The sequence below is a fragment of the Sitophilus oryzae genome, unplaced genomic scaffold (assembly GCF_002938485.1).
Source record: "Sitophilus oryzae breed Bouriz unplaced genomic scaffold, Soryzae_2.0 scaffold_1576_pilon_pilon, whole genome shotgun sequence".
Lineage (NCBI taxonomy): Eukaryota > Metazoa > Arthropoda > Insecta > Coleoptera > Curculionidae > Sitophilus > Sitophilus oryzae.
In genome coordinates, this window is record NW_022146254.1 from 16,723,265 (window position 1) to 16,739,927 (window position 16,663).

The following is a 16,663-nucleotide window of genomic DNA, read 5'->3' on the forward strand; positions in this document are numbered from 1 at the left end:
GTTGTGCTTGGACAGGTCGGTCGTGACAGACTAGGAATATGACGCGAGGAGTGCCGTGTATTTATTATTTTCATTTTAAGTGTTTACCTTCACTTAAGGTAACATTTAAAATAAAAATACTTAAATATTTATTATTTGAGTGTGTTTACAAGCCAAAACTAAAAATAAATAAATTATCTAAACCCAAAAACAAACTATAATATTACTCTAAATAGAAAAAAGTTATAACAAGTGTTCAAAAAGACCACCTTCTTGTGCTAGACAGAAGCCTAAGCGGTCGTAAAATCCCCGTCTGACATTGGTTAACATATTAGGGCTAATAGTTTGGAAAGCCCCTCGTATTTTTACTTGAAGCTCATCCAGATTATTAGCCCTATTATGACCATACACTTTGGATTTTACATAACCCCACAAAAAGAAATCATTGGGAGAAAGATCTGGTGATCTAGCGGGCCACAAAATAGTTCCATATCCACTAATTAAACGGTTGGGAAAAGTATTGTTCAAATATCGTTGCACGATACGGGCATTGTGCAGGGCAACCACCTCAGCAATTTGATTACTTGAAAACGTGGGATTTTGATCTGCGGTAGCACAAACGAACACTTGCTTTAACTCCTGTTCTTCATTAATCAACACATCAGGCTTTTTGTGTTTTTGTGGGGACACGCACCCATGTGTTTCAAAATTATTAATAACTCTTGATATAGTAGATAAAGATGGAAATGGCCTGTTTACAAAAGTTTGTGGAAAAATTGTTTGTATATCCCGATAAGACCTATTTTGGAAATACCATTTTACAATTTGAATTTTCTCACGAACTTTGTAAACATCCATTATTTTACTTAAAAAATAAATTTTACACGAGAACTGTCGCGAGAATCTATGTATTCGTTTTGGCTATTAAAAGACGAATACATACAAATTCTGAAACATTCTTATCACATATCGACCTATTTTTATTTTATCGCATTTTTTCGCCTGCTTTTTATCAGGCGGACGGGTGTACGCTAATTCGTCCGGTTCTGCCTGTTACTACTACGGTGGTCCGGTCTGTATGTATAACCTAGATGTAAATCTCCATTACTTCTTGAATGTACAATTAAAATTGAATAGAGTGTGTTCAATAGGCAGGAGAAAATTTCAATAGAGGACGTCGAAAAATTGAGAGAAAATTCAATTTATTTGTGAATCAAAATGACAGAAACTGGCACTGGTTTGTATTCGCTTGTTCGGCATTGTTTAATTTAAACAGTTAATTTTTATATTTATGTTGCCTAATTAGATTAACTATCATATGATCGAAAAAAAAACGTCGTTAAAAATTAATACTATTTATAGAAAGACTAAAAAGGGTAGAAAGTTTCCGAACACACAAATCTATTTCCAAAAAAAATATTTTTCTCGAATTTTAAAATATAGTCTTTAAAAATTATTTTCACTCAATATATAGGGCGAGTTTTAAATAAATGCAAATAATTTCAGAGCTGGTAGATATCGATAAAGGAAACATATTTTCTCTTTACCGTTTTTCAAATAACTAAAAAATAATCGAGTTATTTTACTTTGAAAATTTTCAAGAAAATAATTTTTTGCTTAAATTTTGAGAACCTCTGGATCTTTTCTGGGGTTTCATTCTTATAAATTTAATCTACTACCTATGTTGACATATTCTCACAAAATTATTCTATTTAACAAAAAAAAAAAAATCCAAATTTTCAAATTTTTACCAAACCAAACCAAACCAATCCAAATTTTCAATTTTTTGGGGGGTAAAAACCCCATAATAGTGTGTCTTGTACTTAGGTGTTGATACTTAGGGGTTGGCCGCGCTAAAATTATCATCGACATTTATTACCCAGCCGTCTATGATGCCGTTTTTTTTATCGTATGGTATTACTATTTTAAAACTACAAATAATTCTAAATCATTATAGATAGCATATAAACTAAGTACATATCTGGATATATCCCAATTTAAATCAAAATCTCACCTAGATCCGGTTATCCTCGAAGTCAACGTGGACAATTTGCCTCCACTAGAAAGTACAAAAAGAAAACTCAAAATTCATCGCGCAGCAAACAAGGCTTTCGATAAATAAAATGCCGGCATACAAGTGCAGCTTATTCTCGAATATTCTCGCAAACACTCGTTTCTTGGCAATCGATAGGCTTAAATGCATATTGAAACATAAAAAGAGATGACGATCGCTGGAAACGAGAAAGCTTACGAAAAGTAAGGGAATAAGAGGATTTGTAATACTGGTATAATATGTACTGATATTTTACAGATTTCTATAAAAGATTTTATTCTGTCGATATCTAAAACACTTTGTATTTCTATTTAAAAACAATATTAGACTGCCTCTGTACTTCCTTTTTTGGCATATATAATTTATATTGTTATTATTTGGTTAAAATGAAAATGTAAGAGGATTGTGCTAAAACTATAAAATATTGGGAACAAGAATATAATTTTCGAATTTTCCATGCCATCTTTCCATAACCACTCTCCACAGGAACTTTTCTTCATATTTCTTGATAAGAAATCATTCCCTAAAATTTGGCCATGTATTTTTCGAACGCTCTGTATATTAGTATGATGAAGTAGGCAGTAAAGAGTGATCGGTAAACCAATTCTATTAATATAATTTTTCATGATCAAGTACAAAATTCACCTAATCGTAAGATGTCATAGAATGTGATTCTTTGTTTTGAGATCTAACTGAGAGAAATAATAATCATTTAAACGCAGAAAATTTCTCATTATACCAGATGTTTTTCAAAAGTGACTCATCCCTACATTTTTCATTATCAATTACAAACGAGATTGGGTATGTTAGTGTTTGATATAAATCGGGATTGACGTAATCAGTTAGTTTCGGTGACTTCCTGTTTCACCGGAAATGATTAACTGATTTTTAATGATATTGCTGATATTATCCGTGTCGATTATAAATGGACCCTCTTGACCGAAATGGACCCTCTTGCCTCCAAAAGAAATTTGCAATGTATCCTAATGCTTAGACACCTCTTTCTGTAGCATTTTTGATATCGTGTTGCCGCCACCTTGTGCTATTAACTCTTCAAACATCGGTAAATTTGTAAAGTTACCAGATTCCACCCTCCTTTTCCAAAGTGGCAATTTACATATGAAACCTTTCAACCGTTCAGATGCATCCACGATGGTCATCGCAGAGCCCTGAAGAGACAAGCTAATCTCATTCAACTGAGTAAGTATATCTGCCAAATACGCTAGCCCCCGTACAAAATCTTCGCTCTCAAGATATTCAGAAAGTGAATTTCCTTTGTCTTTTAGAAAAAGTAACACTTTGTCCTCAACTCAAACAATCGCTTTAAGACCTGTCACCTTGACAGCCAACGAACTTCTGTGTAGTAAAGCAGTACTTCATGTTCTGACTTCATTTCTTGACAAAGCATTTTAAACAGGCGGTGCCGTGGTGGTTTAAGGCTCTTGCTCTGATGAAGTTAATTATTTTGACACATGTAGACATAACTTCCTTCAGAAATGTAGGTAAAGTCCGTATAAGAAACCAAGGCATGTCGATGACACAATGAGTTATTACGACATGAGAGATCTCTTTCTTGACGAAACCAGACGTATTACCAAGCACTGCGGGAGCTCCGTCAGTGCAGGTACTACCAAGTTTAGTTTTCTAGTCTATATTTTGTTCGTTGAAAAACCTTTAAGTCATTTCAAAAACATCTGAAGCCTTTGTAGTCTCCAAAAGTGAATTTGCAAAAAAGAAAATCTTCTTTAATACTACATATGTCTTGTTGTACGTAATGGACAATACCAAGAGTTGGCTACATTGTGACACATCGGTGTTTTCATCCAATTGAATGCTGAATGGAAACGGTGAAGCAATTAATTCTTCAACAACTTGTAAAACATTTGACGACATTTCAACCATTTTGGAATTAATAACATCGTTTGATAAGGGAACAGCTTCAACTTTGTTTTTTTTATCCTTACGCGCATCGCTTAGTGTTTAGTGATTAAATACCTACTGAATTCGCCGCCCTACACTATTTCTTTTCTTAATAAATATGTTTACAGTTAACTGGTGTAATGCGGACCGCGGACCCCTGATATACATGCTATGGACCCCTAAGGGGTCCGTGGACCACTCTTTAGGAAACCCTGATCTAGAGTGCCATGGTTGTGTTAAAACCACTAATTTGTAATCAAGGAGCATCAGAAATATTTGATAGTATAATGTTTTTAGTCTCCTCCTGTCCTGTTACTAAAAGATGCCCAAATCGTATTTTTAATCATAACTCATTTTTTTCAAATGGAACAAGAGTGTCTCATTAGTATATTTGAAAAACGCATTTTTTACGATCGTAAAAAAAAATAAATAAAAAAGTAAATAAATTGCTAAAAATGGATAAAAATAAAGATATAACTAAATGAATTTGTTGAAGAAAAATGTTAGTTCAAAATTTATGAAAATGCAAAAAAAAAATAAAATCGTTTTATATAAATTGAAAAAAATCTTCCGAATATGCAGGCGATGTTCAATATAACTAAATTGAAAGTGTAATCCTGTCTGATTTGATTTAAATAAGTTCTATTATATAGAAGATACGTCAGAACAAAATACTAGAAACTCAACGTAGAAACAAGAAATGTAGGTGATGTCTATAAAGACTTAGACACAATCGTTTTCAGCTAGGTGTATATTGACGAGTCCTTTTACTAGTATTTCTATAATTATAGAGCTCAGAATATTAAATTATATTAACCTGACTATTTTAGAATTGAAATTAGGTATATTGATATTAAATTATGAATTTAAACACTTTATACACAATTAGATCTAAAATTCTTAAATATATTCAGTATTAAGTAGGGAATCTTTTTGATCTAATGAAATGCTTTTTAAATTTGCATTATTTTTATTATATAGACGAAACATAGATGATTTAATATTTTAATTTTATATTTTTTATTATATAAATATTGAATTGATATTAATCATATAAATAATCCTATATTAATATTGAATGATTAGAGATACCATATACAGAGTGTTCGAAAAATGCACGGATAAATTTCAGAATGCGATTTATCAGCAAAAAAATATTGAAAAAAGTTCCCACAAACAAAAGTTCGGGAATGCATAGCTTTAAATATACAATATGTTAAATTAAAGAAAAATGGAATTCAGCATTTCTTGTCGGTAGCACCGAACATTAATGTTCTAAATTGTAATTTATTATATAACTTCTTTATGAAGTATTTTAATAGTATATAGTCTAAGAGCTGGCTACATAAAAAACCTTACCATTTTTTTTCTCTTGCACGCTTAACTTTTGCTATGGTTTCATTATATTGCAAAAATGAAAAACAAGCACAGTTACCTTTTTGCGAGTGCCTGGTTTACCTTAATTTTTCACAGAAAATTTCTTCCGTAGGGAAAATACTGTACAGCATCTTTTACAACAATAACAAAACAATTATACATAACCACAAAAAAAGCAAATTTACGCCAGAGGTCTGTCAACGTTGCCAACGTTTAGCCCAATTTAATGTTATCCTTATATTGTCTATTATTCAACTTATCCTTATTTATCCATATATTTTACAACATGTGGCAACCACGCTAACTGAATCTTTCAAACTCACTGCCATCGCCCAGTGAATGTTAGCATTCACTAGTAAAAGTTGGTTTCAAAAATAGCTGTTGAACTTTTACTGGCGTAGTCTTAGCAAATCAGTGAATGTGAGCTTTTACTAGTAATTGTTAACAATCACTGATTTCCAACTTTTACTGTAACATATACATAATTAAGTAAGGATATCATCACTAATCAATTTATTCATTACAATTTCTGCTCCTTATATTAAAAAAATATATTTTTTCGATATAAACTTATTGTGTATTGATCAATTTTAAACAAGATTAATGAAGGATTTTTTCGATTAATTATTTTTGGAATCTTACCTTCTCTGTTTTGGCGATCTAGTTCTCCTTACTGCAGAGGTGTGAGGAACCCTGAACGTCAAAAAAAAGAACGATATAAAATTACCTATAATTAATGATAAACAAATAATTGTCGAACAGGATATCCTCACCTTGGTTTGTGAACTTGAGATGATACAGAGGGTAATCTGAGAAAAATAAACTTAATTAATATAATTATGTTTTACTTATGATATTTTGGATAAAATTTTTGTACCTACAGATACAGAAAATAACTGGTTTTTACATTACAATATTTTAATTTGCTAGATAATGTTAAATACTAAAAACAGATTGTTATAAACATCTTTAAAAACTTACTTAGGAGGTTGAGGAACACGATGCTCTTGTTTTTCCCTAAATAAAAAACATATAATATTAATTTCGTATACTTACGGAAACTAATTATAGGAAACTACTTTGTTAATAGGATTTAATCAGTATACCGGGTGCGTCTCAGAAGTGGCCCACCCTTATAACTTTTTTATTTTTTCAGATAAAACAACGAGATTTGATATGTCAGTATATTACATAAATTAGGATTGATTTACATATTCAATTGTTTTCGGTCACATCCGGTTTCACAGGAAATGACTACAACTTTTGATTTTTAAATGGCATCCTCGGTATTTTTTTTACTTTATTCGATAGAAAATGACATTCTCAATAGAATGACATATCATATATGACAACTTTGACATTTTTGACTCGAAATGCCAAGTGTGTGGTATCAAATTATTCGTAAAAAAATTCTTTTTCCAAATATGCTAATGAGCCACCCTCGTTCCATTTGAAAAAATTGAGATATGAATAAAAATACAATTTGGGCATCTTTGAACTGACCAGAACAAGACACTAAAAACATTAAGACGATCAAATCTATTTTTCCAGGGCTCCTTGATTAAAAATTAGCGTTTTTAACACAGCCATGGCACTCTAGATTGAAATTTAAAATGCAATTTGTTTCTGAGCGAATGTGTCAAAAGTTGACATATGGTATATCTTTTGATTCAGAGTGTCATTTTCTATCAAATAAAGTAAAAAAATACCGAGGGTGCCATTTAAAAATCAAAAGGTGTAGTCATTTCCGGTAAAACAGGAAGTGATGGAAAACAATTGAATACGTCAATCAATCCTAATTTATGTCATATACTAACATACCAAATCTCGTTTTTTTTTTATTTGAAAAAATAAAACAGTTATAGGGGATGAGACGCACTTATTTTGAGACGCACCCGGTAGAGTCTATCAAACAAGAAGACTTCTATAAATCCAGGTGTAACATATTAATTTTCATAAAGGTTATTTAAATACATGTACTAAACAATCGAAAACACAGCGTCGTAGTGGTCTTTTATAGAGATCGATTTTAAGACGTCATTTAATTGATCTAAAAACTATTTTCACATCTGTTTTTTTAAGTATAACCATACTATTCCTACTTGACATGCTTATTTATTTTTATAGATATTAAATTATAATGAACATCAAGTATAATTTTAAAAAAAATATATTAGAGGTGGACCAGGGTGGACCCTTACAAAATTATCATTGGATCAGTTAAATTAATACTTTTGGATATCAAAGACATGTTAGGTACTTATTATTACGTTAGGTATATTAAGCTAGAAAGTTGAAATTAAGAAATATGTAAAAAAGCTAGCTCGAGAGGACCTAATTTCTAATAAAAGCAGCTGTGGTGTTGTCAAATTGAATTTTGAAAGCTGAAAACTGACGTATATGACTTTTCAGTTCTGAGTTATGGTTTATGAATTGTTGATACAGCTGCCGGCGTCGGTGATGACTATGAAATAAAGATCGCTATCTTTTTATATGTAAAATTATATGGGGAATGTCATTGTTCGTCATTTCCAAGCCACCTGGACGCCTTTTTTTCGATCATACGGTATTATTTGTTTGTGGATTAAAATCTCCATAAGACTTTATGCCTTTTAAAATTAGACTTAATTAGGTAACGAATAAAATCCTTATTATCTATAATTCTTTGTAGGGGCCTCTTTAACATACCTAACTGATGGAGACGTCCAAGAAGTAGTAGGGCGTTCTTCGTCGGTTGGCTGATTCTCTGGCGATCTAGCAATAAAATAAAATAAATTTACAGATTATATTTGGATTGGATTTGCCGCTTAGAAATATTTTCAGTATGCTGGCGGTTCGACAAATTACTGAAAAATTACTGTAATTCACAGTAATTTTTCTATAATTTTTCTGTAATTTTTATGTCTACTGTAAAAGGACGCTTTACTTTTTAGATTTAAACTAAAAGAACCAATCTGTCAATTATAAATGAGCTTAATATAAGCACCCGACTGTCAATAATTTGTTTGAAACGCATCCTTGGCTTTTTGGAAACATTTTGGGAATACTTGTTGGAATTTTACAGAAAATAATATTTTTAATTATGTTAAAAATTTTCTGTTTTAGTGACGATATTACTCATACTTTGCTAGAAATGAAACTGCCAAAGAAAACATTATTCACTTTTTGGTAGACTACGCATAGGAAAAAATACTCTTCGAATAGAGTTGCCTGGTAGGTCTGAAGTTGGTGATCTTGGGTCTATTGCTAGTATAAGAGTTATTTCATTTACGATATTAAGTGCTGTATCTTTTTTCTATTATATCTTTCTTAAGAAATTTATTATTAAATTGTAACTTACTCTTGAATAGCGCCACCCCAAATTCTCTCCTCTTGAGTGGACCGTCTTGCATAAACGAAAATGATAAATATCCTGTTTTGTAATATAATAAAACAGCGATAGAATCTTACCGATGCAATATTGATGTTATAATATCTTCGTCCTGGTCCTCTTTGTAGTAATCTATCAGCTTTATTACAATGGGTGTAATTGCGATGAAAAGAAGTATGAGAAAATAACAGCAAACAGCTATGCCATTCTAAAATAAAAACATAATAAATTATATGTTACAGTTGAGGGTTGGAACCTTTGGTGTTACACAGCAAAATAAAAACACTAAATCACCACAATACACGTATATATTTATAATATGATTATAAACTCTTGAGTTTATAATCATCTGCTGATGATGCTAACATGGTTAGCGAAACGCGCGTCCAGTGTAAAAGTAAAAGTGTTTTGGTGTATTGTGGTGAAATTATATGTACCGAGTGGTGCATCGGAAGATGGGACCCATGTAAATTTTGAAAAGGTCAAATATTATCTCCTCAGGTAATTTTATGCAAAAGTTGTATTATACTTTTTTGAAGAGGCGTTAAAGTTGTACTTTTGTCTAGAATTTCGTTTCATATGGAATCACATAAGGTGGTCAGGCGATCTCTAGAAACAAGAGGGGTGAACAGAACTATTATTCGCTGGTTTTGGGAAATGCTGTCAACACGAACAGCAGAGGCTCAGATGGGCACCAAAACTGTAGCTGTTAAAACAACGCAAGGAACTCCACAAGGTGGAGTAACCTCCCCTTTGCTGTGGAGCTTGGTGGTGGATGAACTACTAGATGAATTAACTCTAGCGGGAATACACTGCATTGGGTATGCAGATGGCACCTTGTGTGATATTATCCAAAGAGGACTCCGTATCACTGAGAGATGGTGTAGGACTGTCGGGCTGAGTATCAACTCAGACAAAACCGCGATAGTGCCATTCACCAGAAGGCGAAGTCTGAAAAACTTGAAAAGAATCCAACTAGATGGAAAGGAAATACTGCAAACACAGGAAGTTAAATACCTGGGAATAACCCTGGACAGTAAACTCCTGTGGAACAGGCATATTAAGAACACTACCAGCAAAGCCATAAAGGCTCTCATGATATGCAGAAGACTGGCCGGAAATAGATGGGGCTGCTCCCATAACATTTTGCGCTGGATGTATACCATGATAGTAAGACCCATGATTACTTATGGAGCAGTTGCCTGGTACACAAAACTAGAGCAACGGACGGCAAGGCTAAACCTATGCAAAGTCCAGAGACTAGCATGTGTTTGCATCACAGGAGCCATGAGAACCTGTCCAACAGCAGCAATGGAGGTCATTCTAGATCTAACACCACTGCACATTGTCATTGGTAGATATGCCAATGCGACAATGATTAGAATGGTCACTAACGGAATTAGTACTGGGAGAATTGTCAGATCAGGGGCTTGGAACACCCTCAAAAAGGAAATACCACTTCTGCAACTCCCAGTGGACGATATGCCAAGAACGTACAACTTTGACAAACATGTCAATGTAGTATTGAGCAATAAGAAGGATTGGAAGAGCGAAACGCTTGCCCAGCAGTTAAAAGACCATACCATAACTTGGTATACTGATGCTTCCAAAACCAATACGGGAACAGGGATCGGAGTGTTTGGGCCGAGAGCTAATTACTCCGAACCAATGGGCACTTACCCTAGTATCCTACAGGCAGAAATCTACGCTATCGAGAGATGCGTACAACTTATCTTAGATAGGAACTATCGGAAACAAGAAATAGCCATCTTATCTGATAGTCAAGCAGCGTTAAAGGCGATCAACTCAGTATCAATCAATTCGAAATTGGTCAAAGAATGCATAGAGAAGCTGAATAAATTAGGGAAAGAAAACAAAGTCCTCCTACACTGGGTGCCTGCTCACCAAGGGATAGAAGGCAATGAAAAAGCAAATAATCTAGCTAGGAAAGGAGCGAACACTCCATTAACTGGACCAGAACCGTTCTGCTTTCCAAGTGGTAACCAACTCAAGGCGGAACTCAAGAACTTGGAAGATTCCATCCGCAACCTGGAATGGAAATCTTGCAATGGTCTAGGACACTCGAAGAAGTTTCTGAGGGCTTATGATCAAGAAAAAACACAGATCTTCCTGGGTCTGAGTAAGAACAATCTTCGGATTGTCACGGGGTTTTTAACAGGACACTGTCTCCTCAATGAACACCTCAGTAGATTGAAACTAAGAAGAAACGGCAAATGCAGATTCTGTGGGGAAGATGGTGCAACACCAGTACACCTCATCACTGAGTGCGCCGAGACGACAACCATTCGTGCCATGAATTTTGGTACGACTGATATTGGAGATGGAGAACTACCCTCTATAAAACCATCCCAGATACTGGCTTTTGTCAAAGCCCTGGGACTGTATGATGAGGTTATGATTCAAGAAAGGGGGACACAATGGATCTGTAAGGTCGAAGGGATTAACCCCCCTCCCACTCATTCTAAATTCTAATTCTAAATTCATATGGAATCGGCACTTAAAGTTATTTGCAAAAATCTACCTTCAAATTCGTAAAATTTATAATACGGCCCAGAGAAAGCTACAATTAAAATACCAGCAAAAATGTGATTTTGTCATTGTCAAATTCGATGTCACAATTTGTTGGTGCATTTGAAGGTGCAAAATTGGTACAAAATAGAGTAATTTTGTATAAAATAATTATGATTCTCGCAACCTTTGAAAAAATTACGATAGTTAAACGGTATTTTCCTGGAAATAGTATACCGGCTGTGTCAGCTCAGTCTCTGGAGAGTCCTATACTAAGTCAACAGTTTAAAGAATAAACCAGAGGTTTAAAATTAAAGGCATGGTATTAAGCACATGAAAGTGTGAAGACAAAAATAACGAACAGGAAGAAAACAACAATAATTTCAATTTTCAATATTCTTCTTCATGTTTTATTAAGGATAGAGTAGGAAAAGACCTTCTTGGGTCATGAAAGAAAGAACATGATCTTTCGCCGAACGACTTCTTCCTGTAAGCACACTCAAAAACCGTCTTTACGAGCACATACTAAATACAGAAATTTAGATGAAATAGAAACGACATCTCTGTGGAATGCTAAAGATTTCCCCTTAACAGCTTTGTATTGTGATGCGTAAATTTTACAATCATTTGGAGTATTGTTTGGCTGTGAATGGGGCATTATGTAAACATTACTTAGTATAGTTGTTTAATATAGTTCTTTTAGTAACAAATATTTCGATTATTTCTCAAATTATTGTGAATGTATGTGGTATGAGCTAGGCCTGCGAGTGATCGAGTAATGAACAGCAAACAAATCATACACCGCGAATTCTATTCCCAGTTCAACTAATTCTTTTGTAGATGATCATTCAAATTCAGGTAAAATTAACCACCTAAATTAACCATTCCCCCAAACTACACAAATTCTTGTAATTAAAATGTGTCATCGAATTTGACAAAGACAAAATCATATTTTTGCTGGTATTTCAATTTCTCTGGGCCGTATTATCAATTTTTAGTAATTTCAACGTAGCTTTTTGCAAATAACATTTAAAAACGAAATTTTAGACGAAAGTACAACTTTAACGCCTCTTCAAAAAAGTATAATACAACTTTTGCATAAAATTATCTGGGGAGATAATATTTAACCTTTTCAAAATTTACATGGAATTTCCTAGGTTCCGTGTTCAGATGCACCACACGGTATACATACACAATCAGTGGCGGACTAAGCCTGTCGGAGGCCCGGAGCACAGTGCTTCGTCCCATGGACAAAAATCAAAAAATAAGTTAAAATTTACTAATATCTGAATATATAATTTTATACTTATAGCAATGTTCAACCATCCTGTATATTATTTTTCATAAACAGCGTTTTTGTTAGCAAATATTTTCACTAAAAATAAATTTTGCGATCATTATCTCTTTAGTGAAAAGAATAACATTCATAGTAGTTCTGTATATTATGGAGTTAAACGGGTACGTACTTAATTGAAAGCCACTATGGATATTGTTAAACAAGGTATGTACTTTAAATTTATTTCTAAACAAGTTCGTGAGTGTTTAGTTTTTATTTATTTTTTAAGACGATTCTTAAATGGGTATAAAAATTTTACGTTTTCAAACTTCAAAAAGGCATTTAAAAAAAACATATCAAAACATATCGTATTTATTGAATATTTTTGTTGCCATATTCATACACTTTTAATTTTTGTATAGTTCACCTGCGTCTGCTTGCGACGAACTTTATTTTATAATACTTTTCAGATGGAGTAAAATTGATAAGCAATGCCGATCTGGCTAATACTTGGCTTGATCATAAGGACAAGAACTCAAAATTATTTGTATTTCAAAATATATGTTCTTATTAGATATTGATGAACCTTCCAGTCAAATGAGACACCTGAAAAAGTCCACTATGTTGGAGCGAAACGTCGCATAAAAAAAGTGTCCATCTTTCAATTTATTATAAAATCTCATGCCCAAGAAAAGGAAAAAACAATATATGAATATGGTCTATTAAAGAGGTAACTATTAACATCCGAACCCCTCATACCGACAAAATGAACAGTAACAACGCGAAAAAGTAACATATTAAAAAATGATGTACAGAAATATCTTATATGTGAGGATAGTTCATCTACCTGTGATTTGGATACTATAAATTTGGAAGATTCTGTCAGCAGTAATTCTCCTGAATCAGAGTAGTTACGATCTGTGCATTTTGTTGTCCTAAAGTAAATTTATAGTATCTCAAGTTTTTTTTTAATTAAATATAACATTAATGTTTTTTTTTTTTCATAAAAGAAAAACATTTTTATTTTATATTAGGCTTATATTGTAGGAATCATGTTCTAATGTTATTTCAATTTTTTTTTATCACAGGAATTTATTTAATACTTACACCGTTTTCATACTATAACTTATTATTTGCTTAGATGGAACACAGCTCCAACATTATTATTATTTATAAGATTTTTTTTTCATAAACGTGGGACTAAGAACATCATCATTTAGTACAATGAGAGTACTCATCATTTGTGTCAAATAAACCTAGTTTGAATAAATTGCTTACAATAAAAGAGAAGTTTTGGATTTTTGTCCTCTAGAGCCAGCCTTTGTCCTCTAACTACGTAATATGTTCGAAGCACTGTGCGGGGCGGCGAAGCTAAATGTGGCCCCCGGTCTGTTTAGATAATGATATACTTCTAATGCACATTTTGTAAACATTGAACAACGTATGTATAATGGTTGAGAAAATTCAAGTATTTATACAGGATGTCCCAGGCTAAGCCTGCGTTTGAAGTTTCTAGAGAACTATAATATCTAGATATGAGATTTTGTGAATGTCATTGTTTCACAATGAGATCTATCGACTAAAAGTATTTTCAATATGGCGGCACTTTCGGAAGTACCGGAAGTTGACAGCAACTTTCTTATTTTAAATGGGTGACTCCATTTTTTACTACATGCTTAAATTCTCTGTAAAATTTTATGAATTTTGATATTAAACACTCTATACCTAACGTTAATCGTTTTTGAGAAAAAAAAATATTTATAATTTTTGGAGGAAAAAAACTGCCTGTCAAAAATATGTATATAGCTTAAACGTCAAATTTAGTGATTGCCACAGCCACTGTACCATAAAAAGAAGACATTTGGCTATCTATGTCAAAAATTAAATTGTTCGAATGTCATATAATAATGGCCGGAGGTGTCATGGAATTGAGCGATTAAAAAATTATCATAAATCATTTTTTTTTCAAATGGAAATCCACTTTTTTTATTTCACCGTGAAAATGTTTTCGTTACTTTCGTTTTTAAAATGTGTTACTTTTTGACTATACTTATGCCTATAACAGTATATTATCGATCATCATTTTCAAGCTAAAAATACGAGATATATTTATATAAATACACTTTTTAAACTTTTAAGCAGGCAGTAGTTATAATATAGGAAATTCAAAAAATTAATTTTCTGACAGATGAAACTGAATTGTCTGACTCTTTGACAATGCCAAAGGAAGCTAGATAAAATCAAGAAAAATATATACGTTTTCAAACTAAATCTTAAATAACTTAAAAACGATTTATTTTAGGTATAGGCGGAATATGTCTAGTTAAAACGTAACGAATTGGAAAACCTTTTTACTAGTAAAATAAAAAAAGTGGGCTTCCATTTGGAAAAAAATATTTATGATAATTTTTTAATCGCTCAATTCCATGACAGCTACCGCCATTATTATATGACATTTGAACAATTTAATTTTTGAAATAGATAGCCACATGTCTTTTCTTTATGTCACAGGGGCTGTGATAATCACTAAATTTGACTTTTAGGCTGTACAAATTTTTTTGACAGGTACTTATTTTCGTCCAAAAATTTTAAATATTTTTTTCTTGAAAATGCTTCCAGGGAAATACCGCAACAAAATATCGCGATTATGTAAGTCCTCCAAGATCCGAGGGGCCCCTTCGCTGTCTCACGCCCGTGGCCCCCGTTATACTAAAGGAAAATGAAGCTAGAATATAAGTTATGTTGTGCATTGGTTGTAATTTAAAATGTTTATTCAGTAAAAATAAATAATGAAACCATTGAAAAGTAACTTAAAAGCTAAAATAAATAAATTCAGTTTCAAAATATATAAAAAATTATAATTATTCGATATTTTAAACAAAGAAAATTATCCCTTGATTTAATTTCCTAAATAGAAAATTTCATTCACAATTATTGGGACCTGATAATTGATAATTAAGTAAATATCTGCTTCCATTTATACTGTTAACAAACTGCTTTACAACTACTGAACATAATATTGGCCTTGTTTGCCAGTTGAATAAAAAATTACTTATTAAGATTCGGAGGCCCCCTAAAAGACGGGGCCCGGGGCGGACCGCCCCTTCCGCCCCCCCCCCCCTTTGTCCGCCACTGTACACAATAAAAGCAAATTTTATGTGATATAAATAGTCGTGCAGTACATTTAATAAAAAATTATAGTAAAGTAAATAAAACTTTTTTTAATTTTGTCATCGTTTATGTCAATGTCTGCATTTATTAAATAATAATTAAACCAAAAAAAATCGAAAAAATGCTGTTTTTTAATTATAATGAATTTAATTTAGAATGATCAAAGCAATTTTACAATTCATGCACTAATTACTGCCCGTAGAAAGTAATTTTAAATCCCATCATAGCACAAAAATTAAAGAGCCAAACACCCTCTAACTAATTCTTCAGAACGCATAGAGTTGATGAACAGTGGACAAAAATTAGAATGTTTTTCTTTTAGTCATAAACTAGAAATAGGGGGTCACGTATTGAAAAAAGTTTCTTGATAAGAACTATATTTATTACAAAAGTGTAGAAGTCCTCGTTTTAGTCACATATTGATTGTTTAAACGGCTTGAAATATATTTTATACGGGATGTCCCAAAATTCCGTGTACATAGAACTACTACGTATTTGTCGAACCAAAATAAGTTTCTTGGACACACGATGTACCTCTATATAAAAGTGCTTCTTTTGTCCGTTAGATGGCATTAAAACTTTAATAAAATAAACACATTTTTTCAGATATTTTAAGAACCATTTATTCCGATTTGAGTGAGATCTTGTGTGTCTATGTTTTGTTAAGCACGTTAACATTTGACTTTCACAAAAATCAAGAAAAAGTACGGAAAGGGTAAAAATTACTTCCACCCCTATATAAAAATAAAAGTATAAAAAAAATAATTTCCAACTCTAACGATCACCATTTTTTTTTTGTAAAATAGTCCTTTTAGTATTTACTATATTTTTAGTCTCTTGTAAAAAAACGCCACCGCGCATACTTTTTGAGGAAAAAATATATTTTTCCAAAACTTACTTCCAAAAAACGTTTCTTGACACACAAAGCTATTGAGGCGAATAAAATCTATTATAATAATCTAGTTGGTGAAAATATGGAATTTCATAT

At 32.4% G+C, this 16,663-nt stretch overlaps 1 protein-coding gene across 1 annotated transcript in view; it reads right to left on the reverse strand.

Annotated features, from left to right (window-relative positions):
* Positions 1–16,663, reverse strand: part of LOC115879168 (prominin-2) — a 176,362-nt gene that overhangs the window by 10,643 nt on the left and 149,056 nt on the right. Inside the window, exons 16-22 of the mRNA XM_030895857.1 lie at positions 8,780–8,907; positions 8,670–8,714; positions 8,018–8,083; positions 6,311–6,346; positions 6,103–6,138; positions 5,972–6,022; positions 1,994–2,038 (exon numbers count right to left, since the gene is read on the reverse strand). Of these exons, the coding sequence (XP_030751717.1) occupies positions 1,994–2,038; positions 5,972–6,022; positions 6,103–6,138; positions 6,311–6,346; positions 8,018–8,083; positions 8,670–8,714; positions 8,780–8,907 (407 nt within the window). The remainder of the gene's footprint in view (positions 1–1,993; positions 2,039–5,971; positions 6,023–6,102; positions 6,139–6,310; positions 6,347–8,017; positions 8,084–8,669; positions 8,715–8,779; positions 8,908–16,663) is intronic.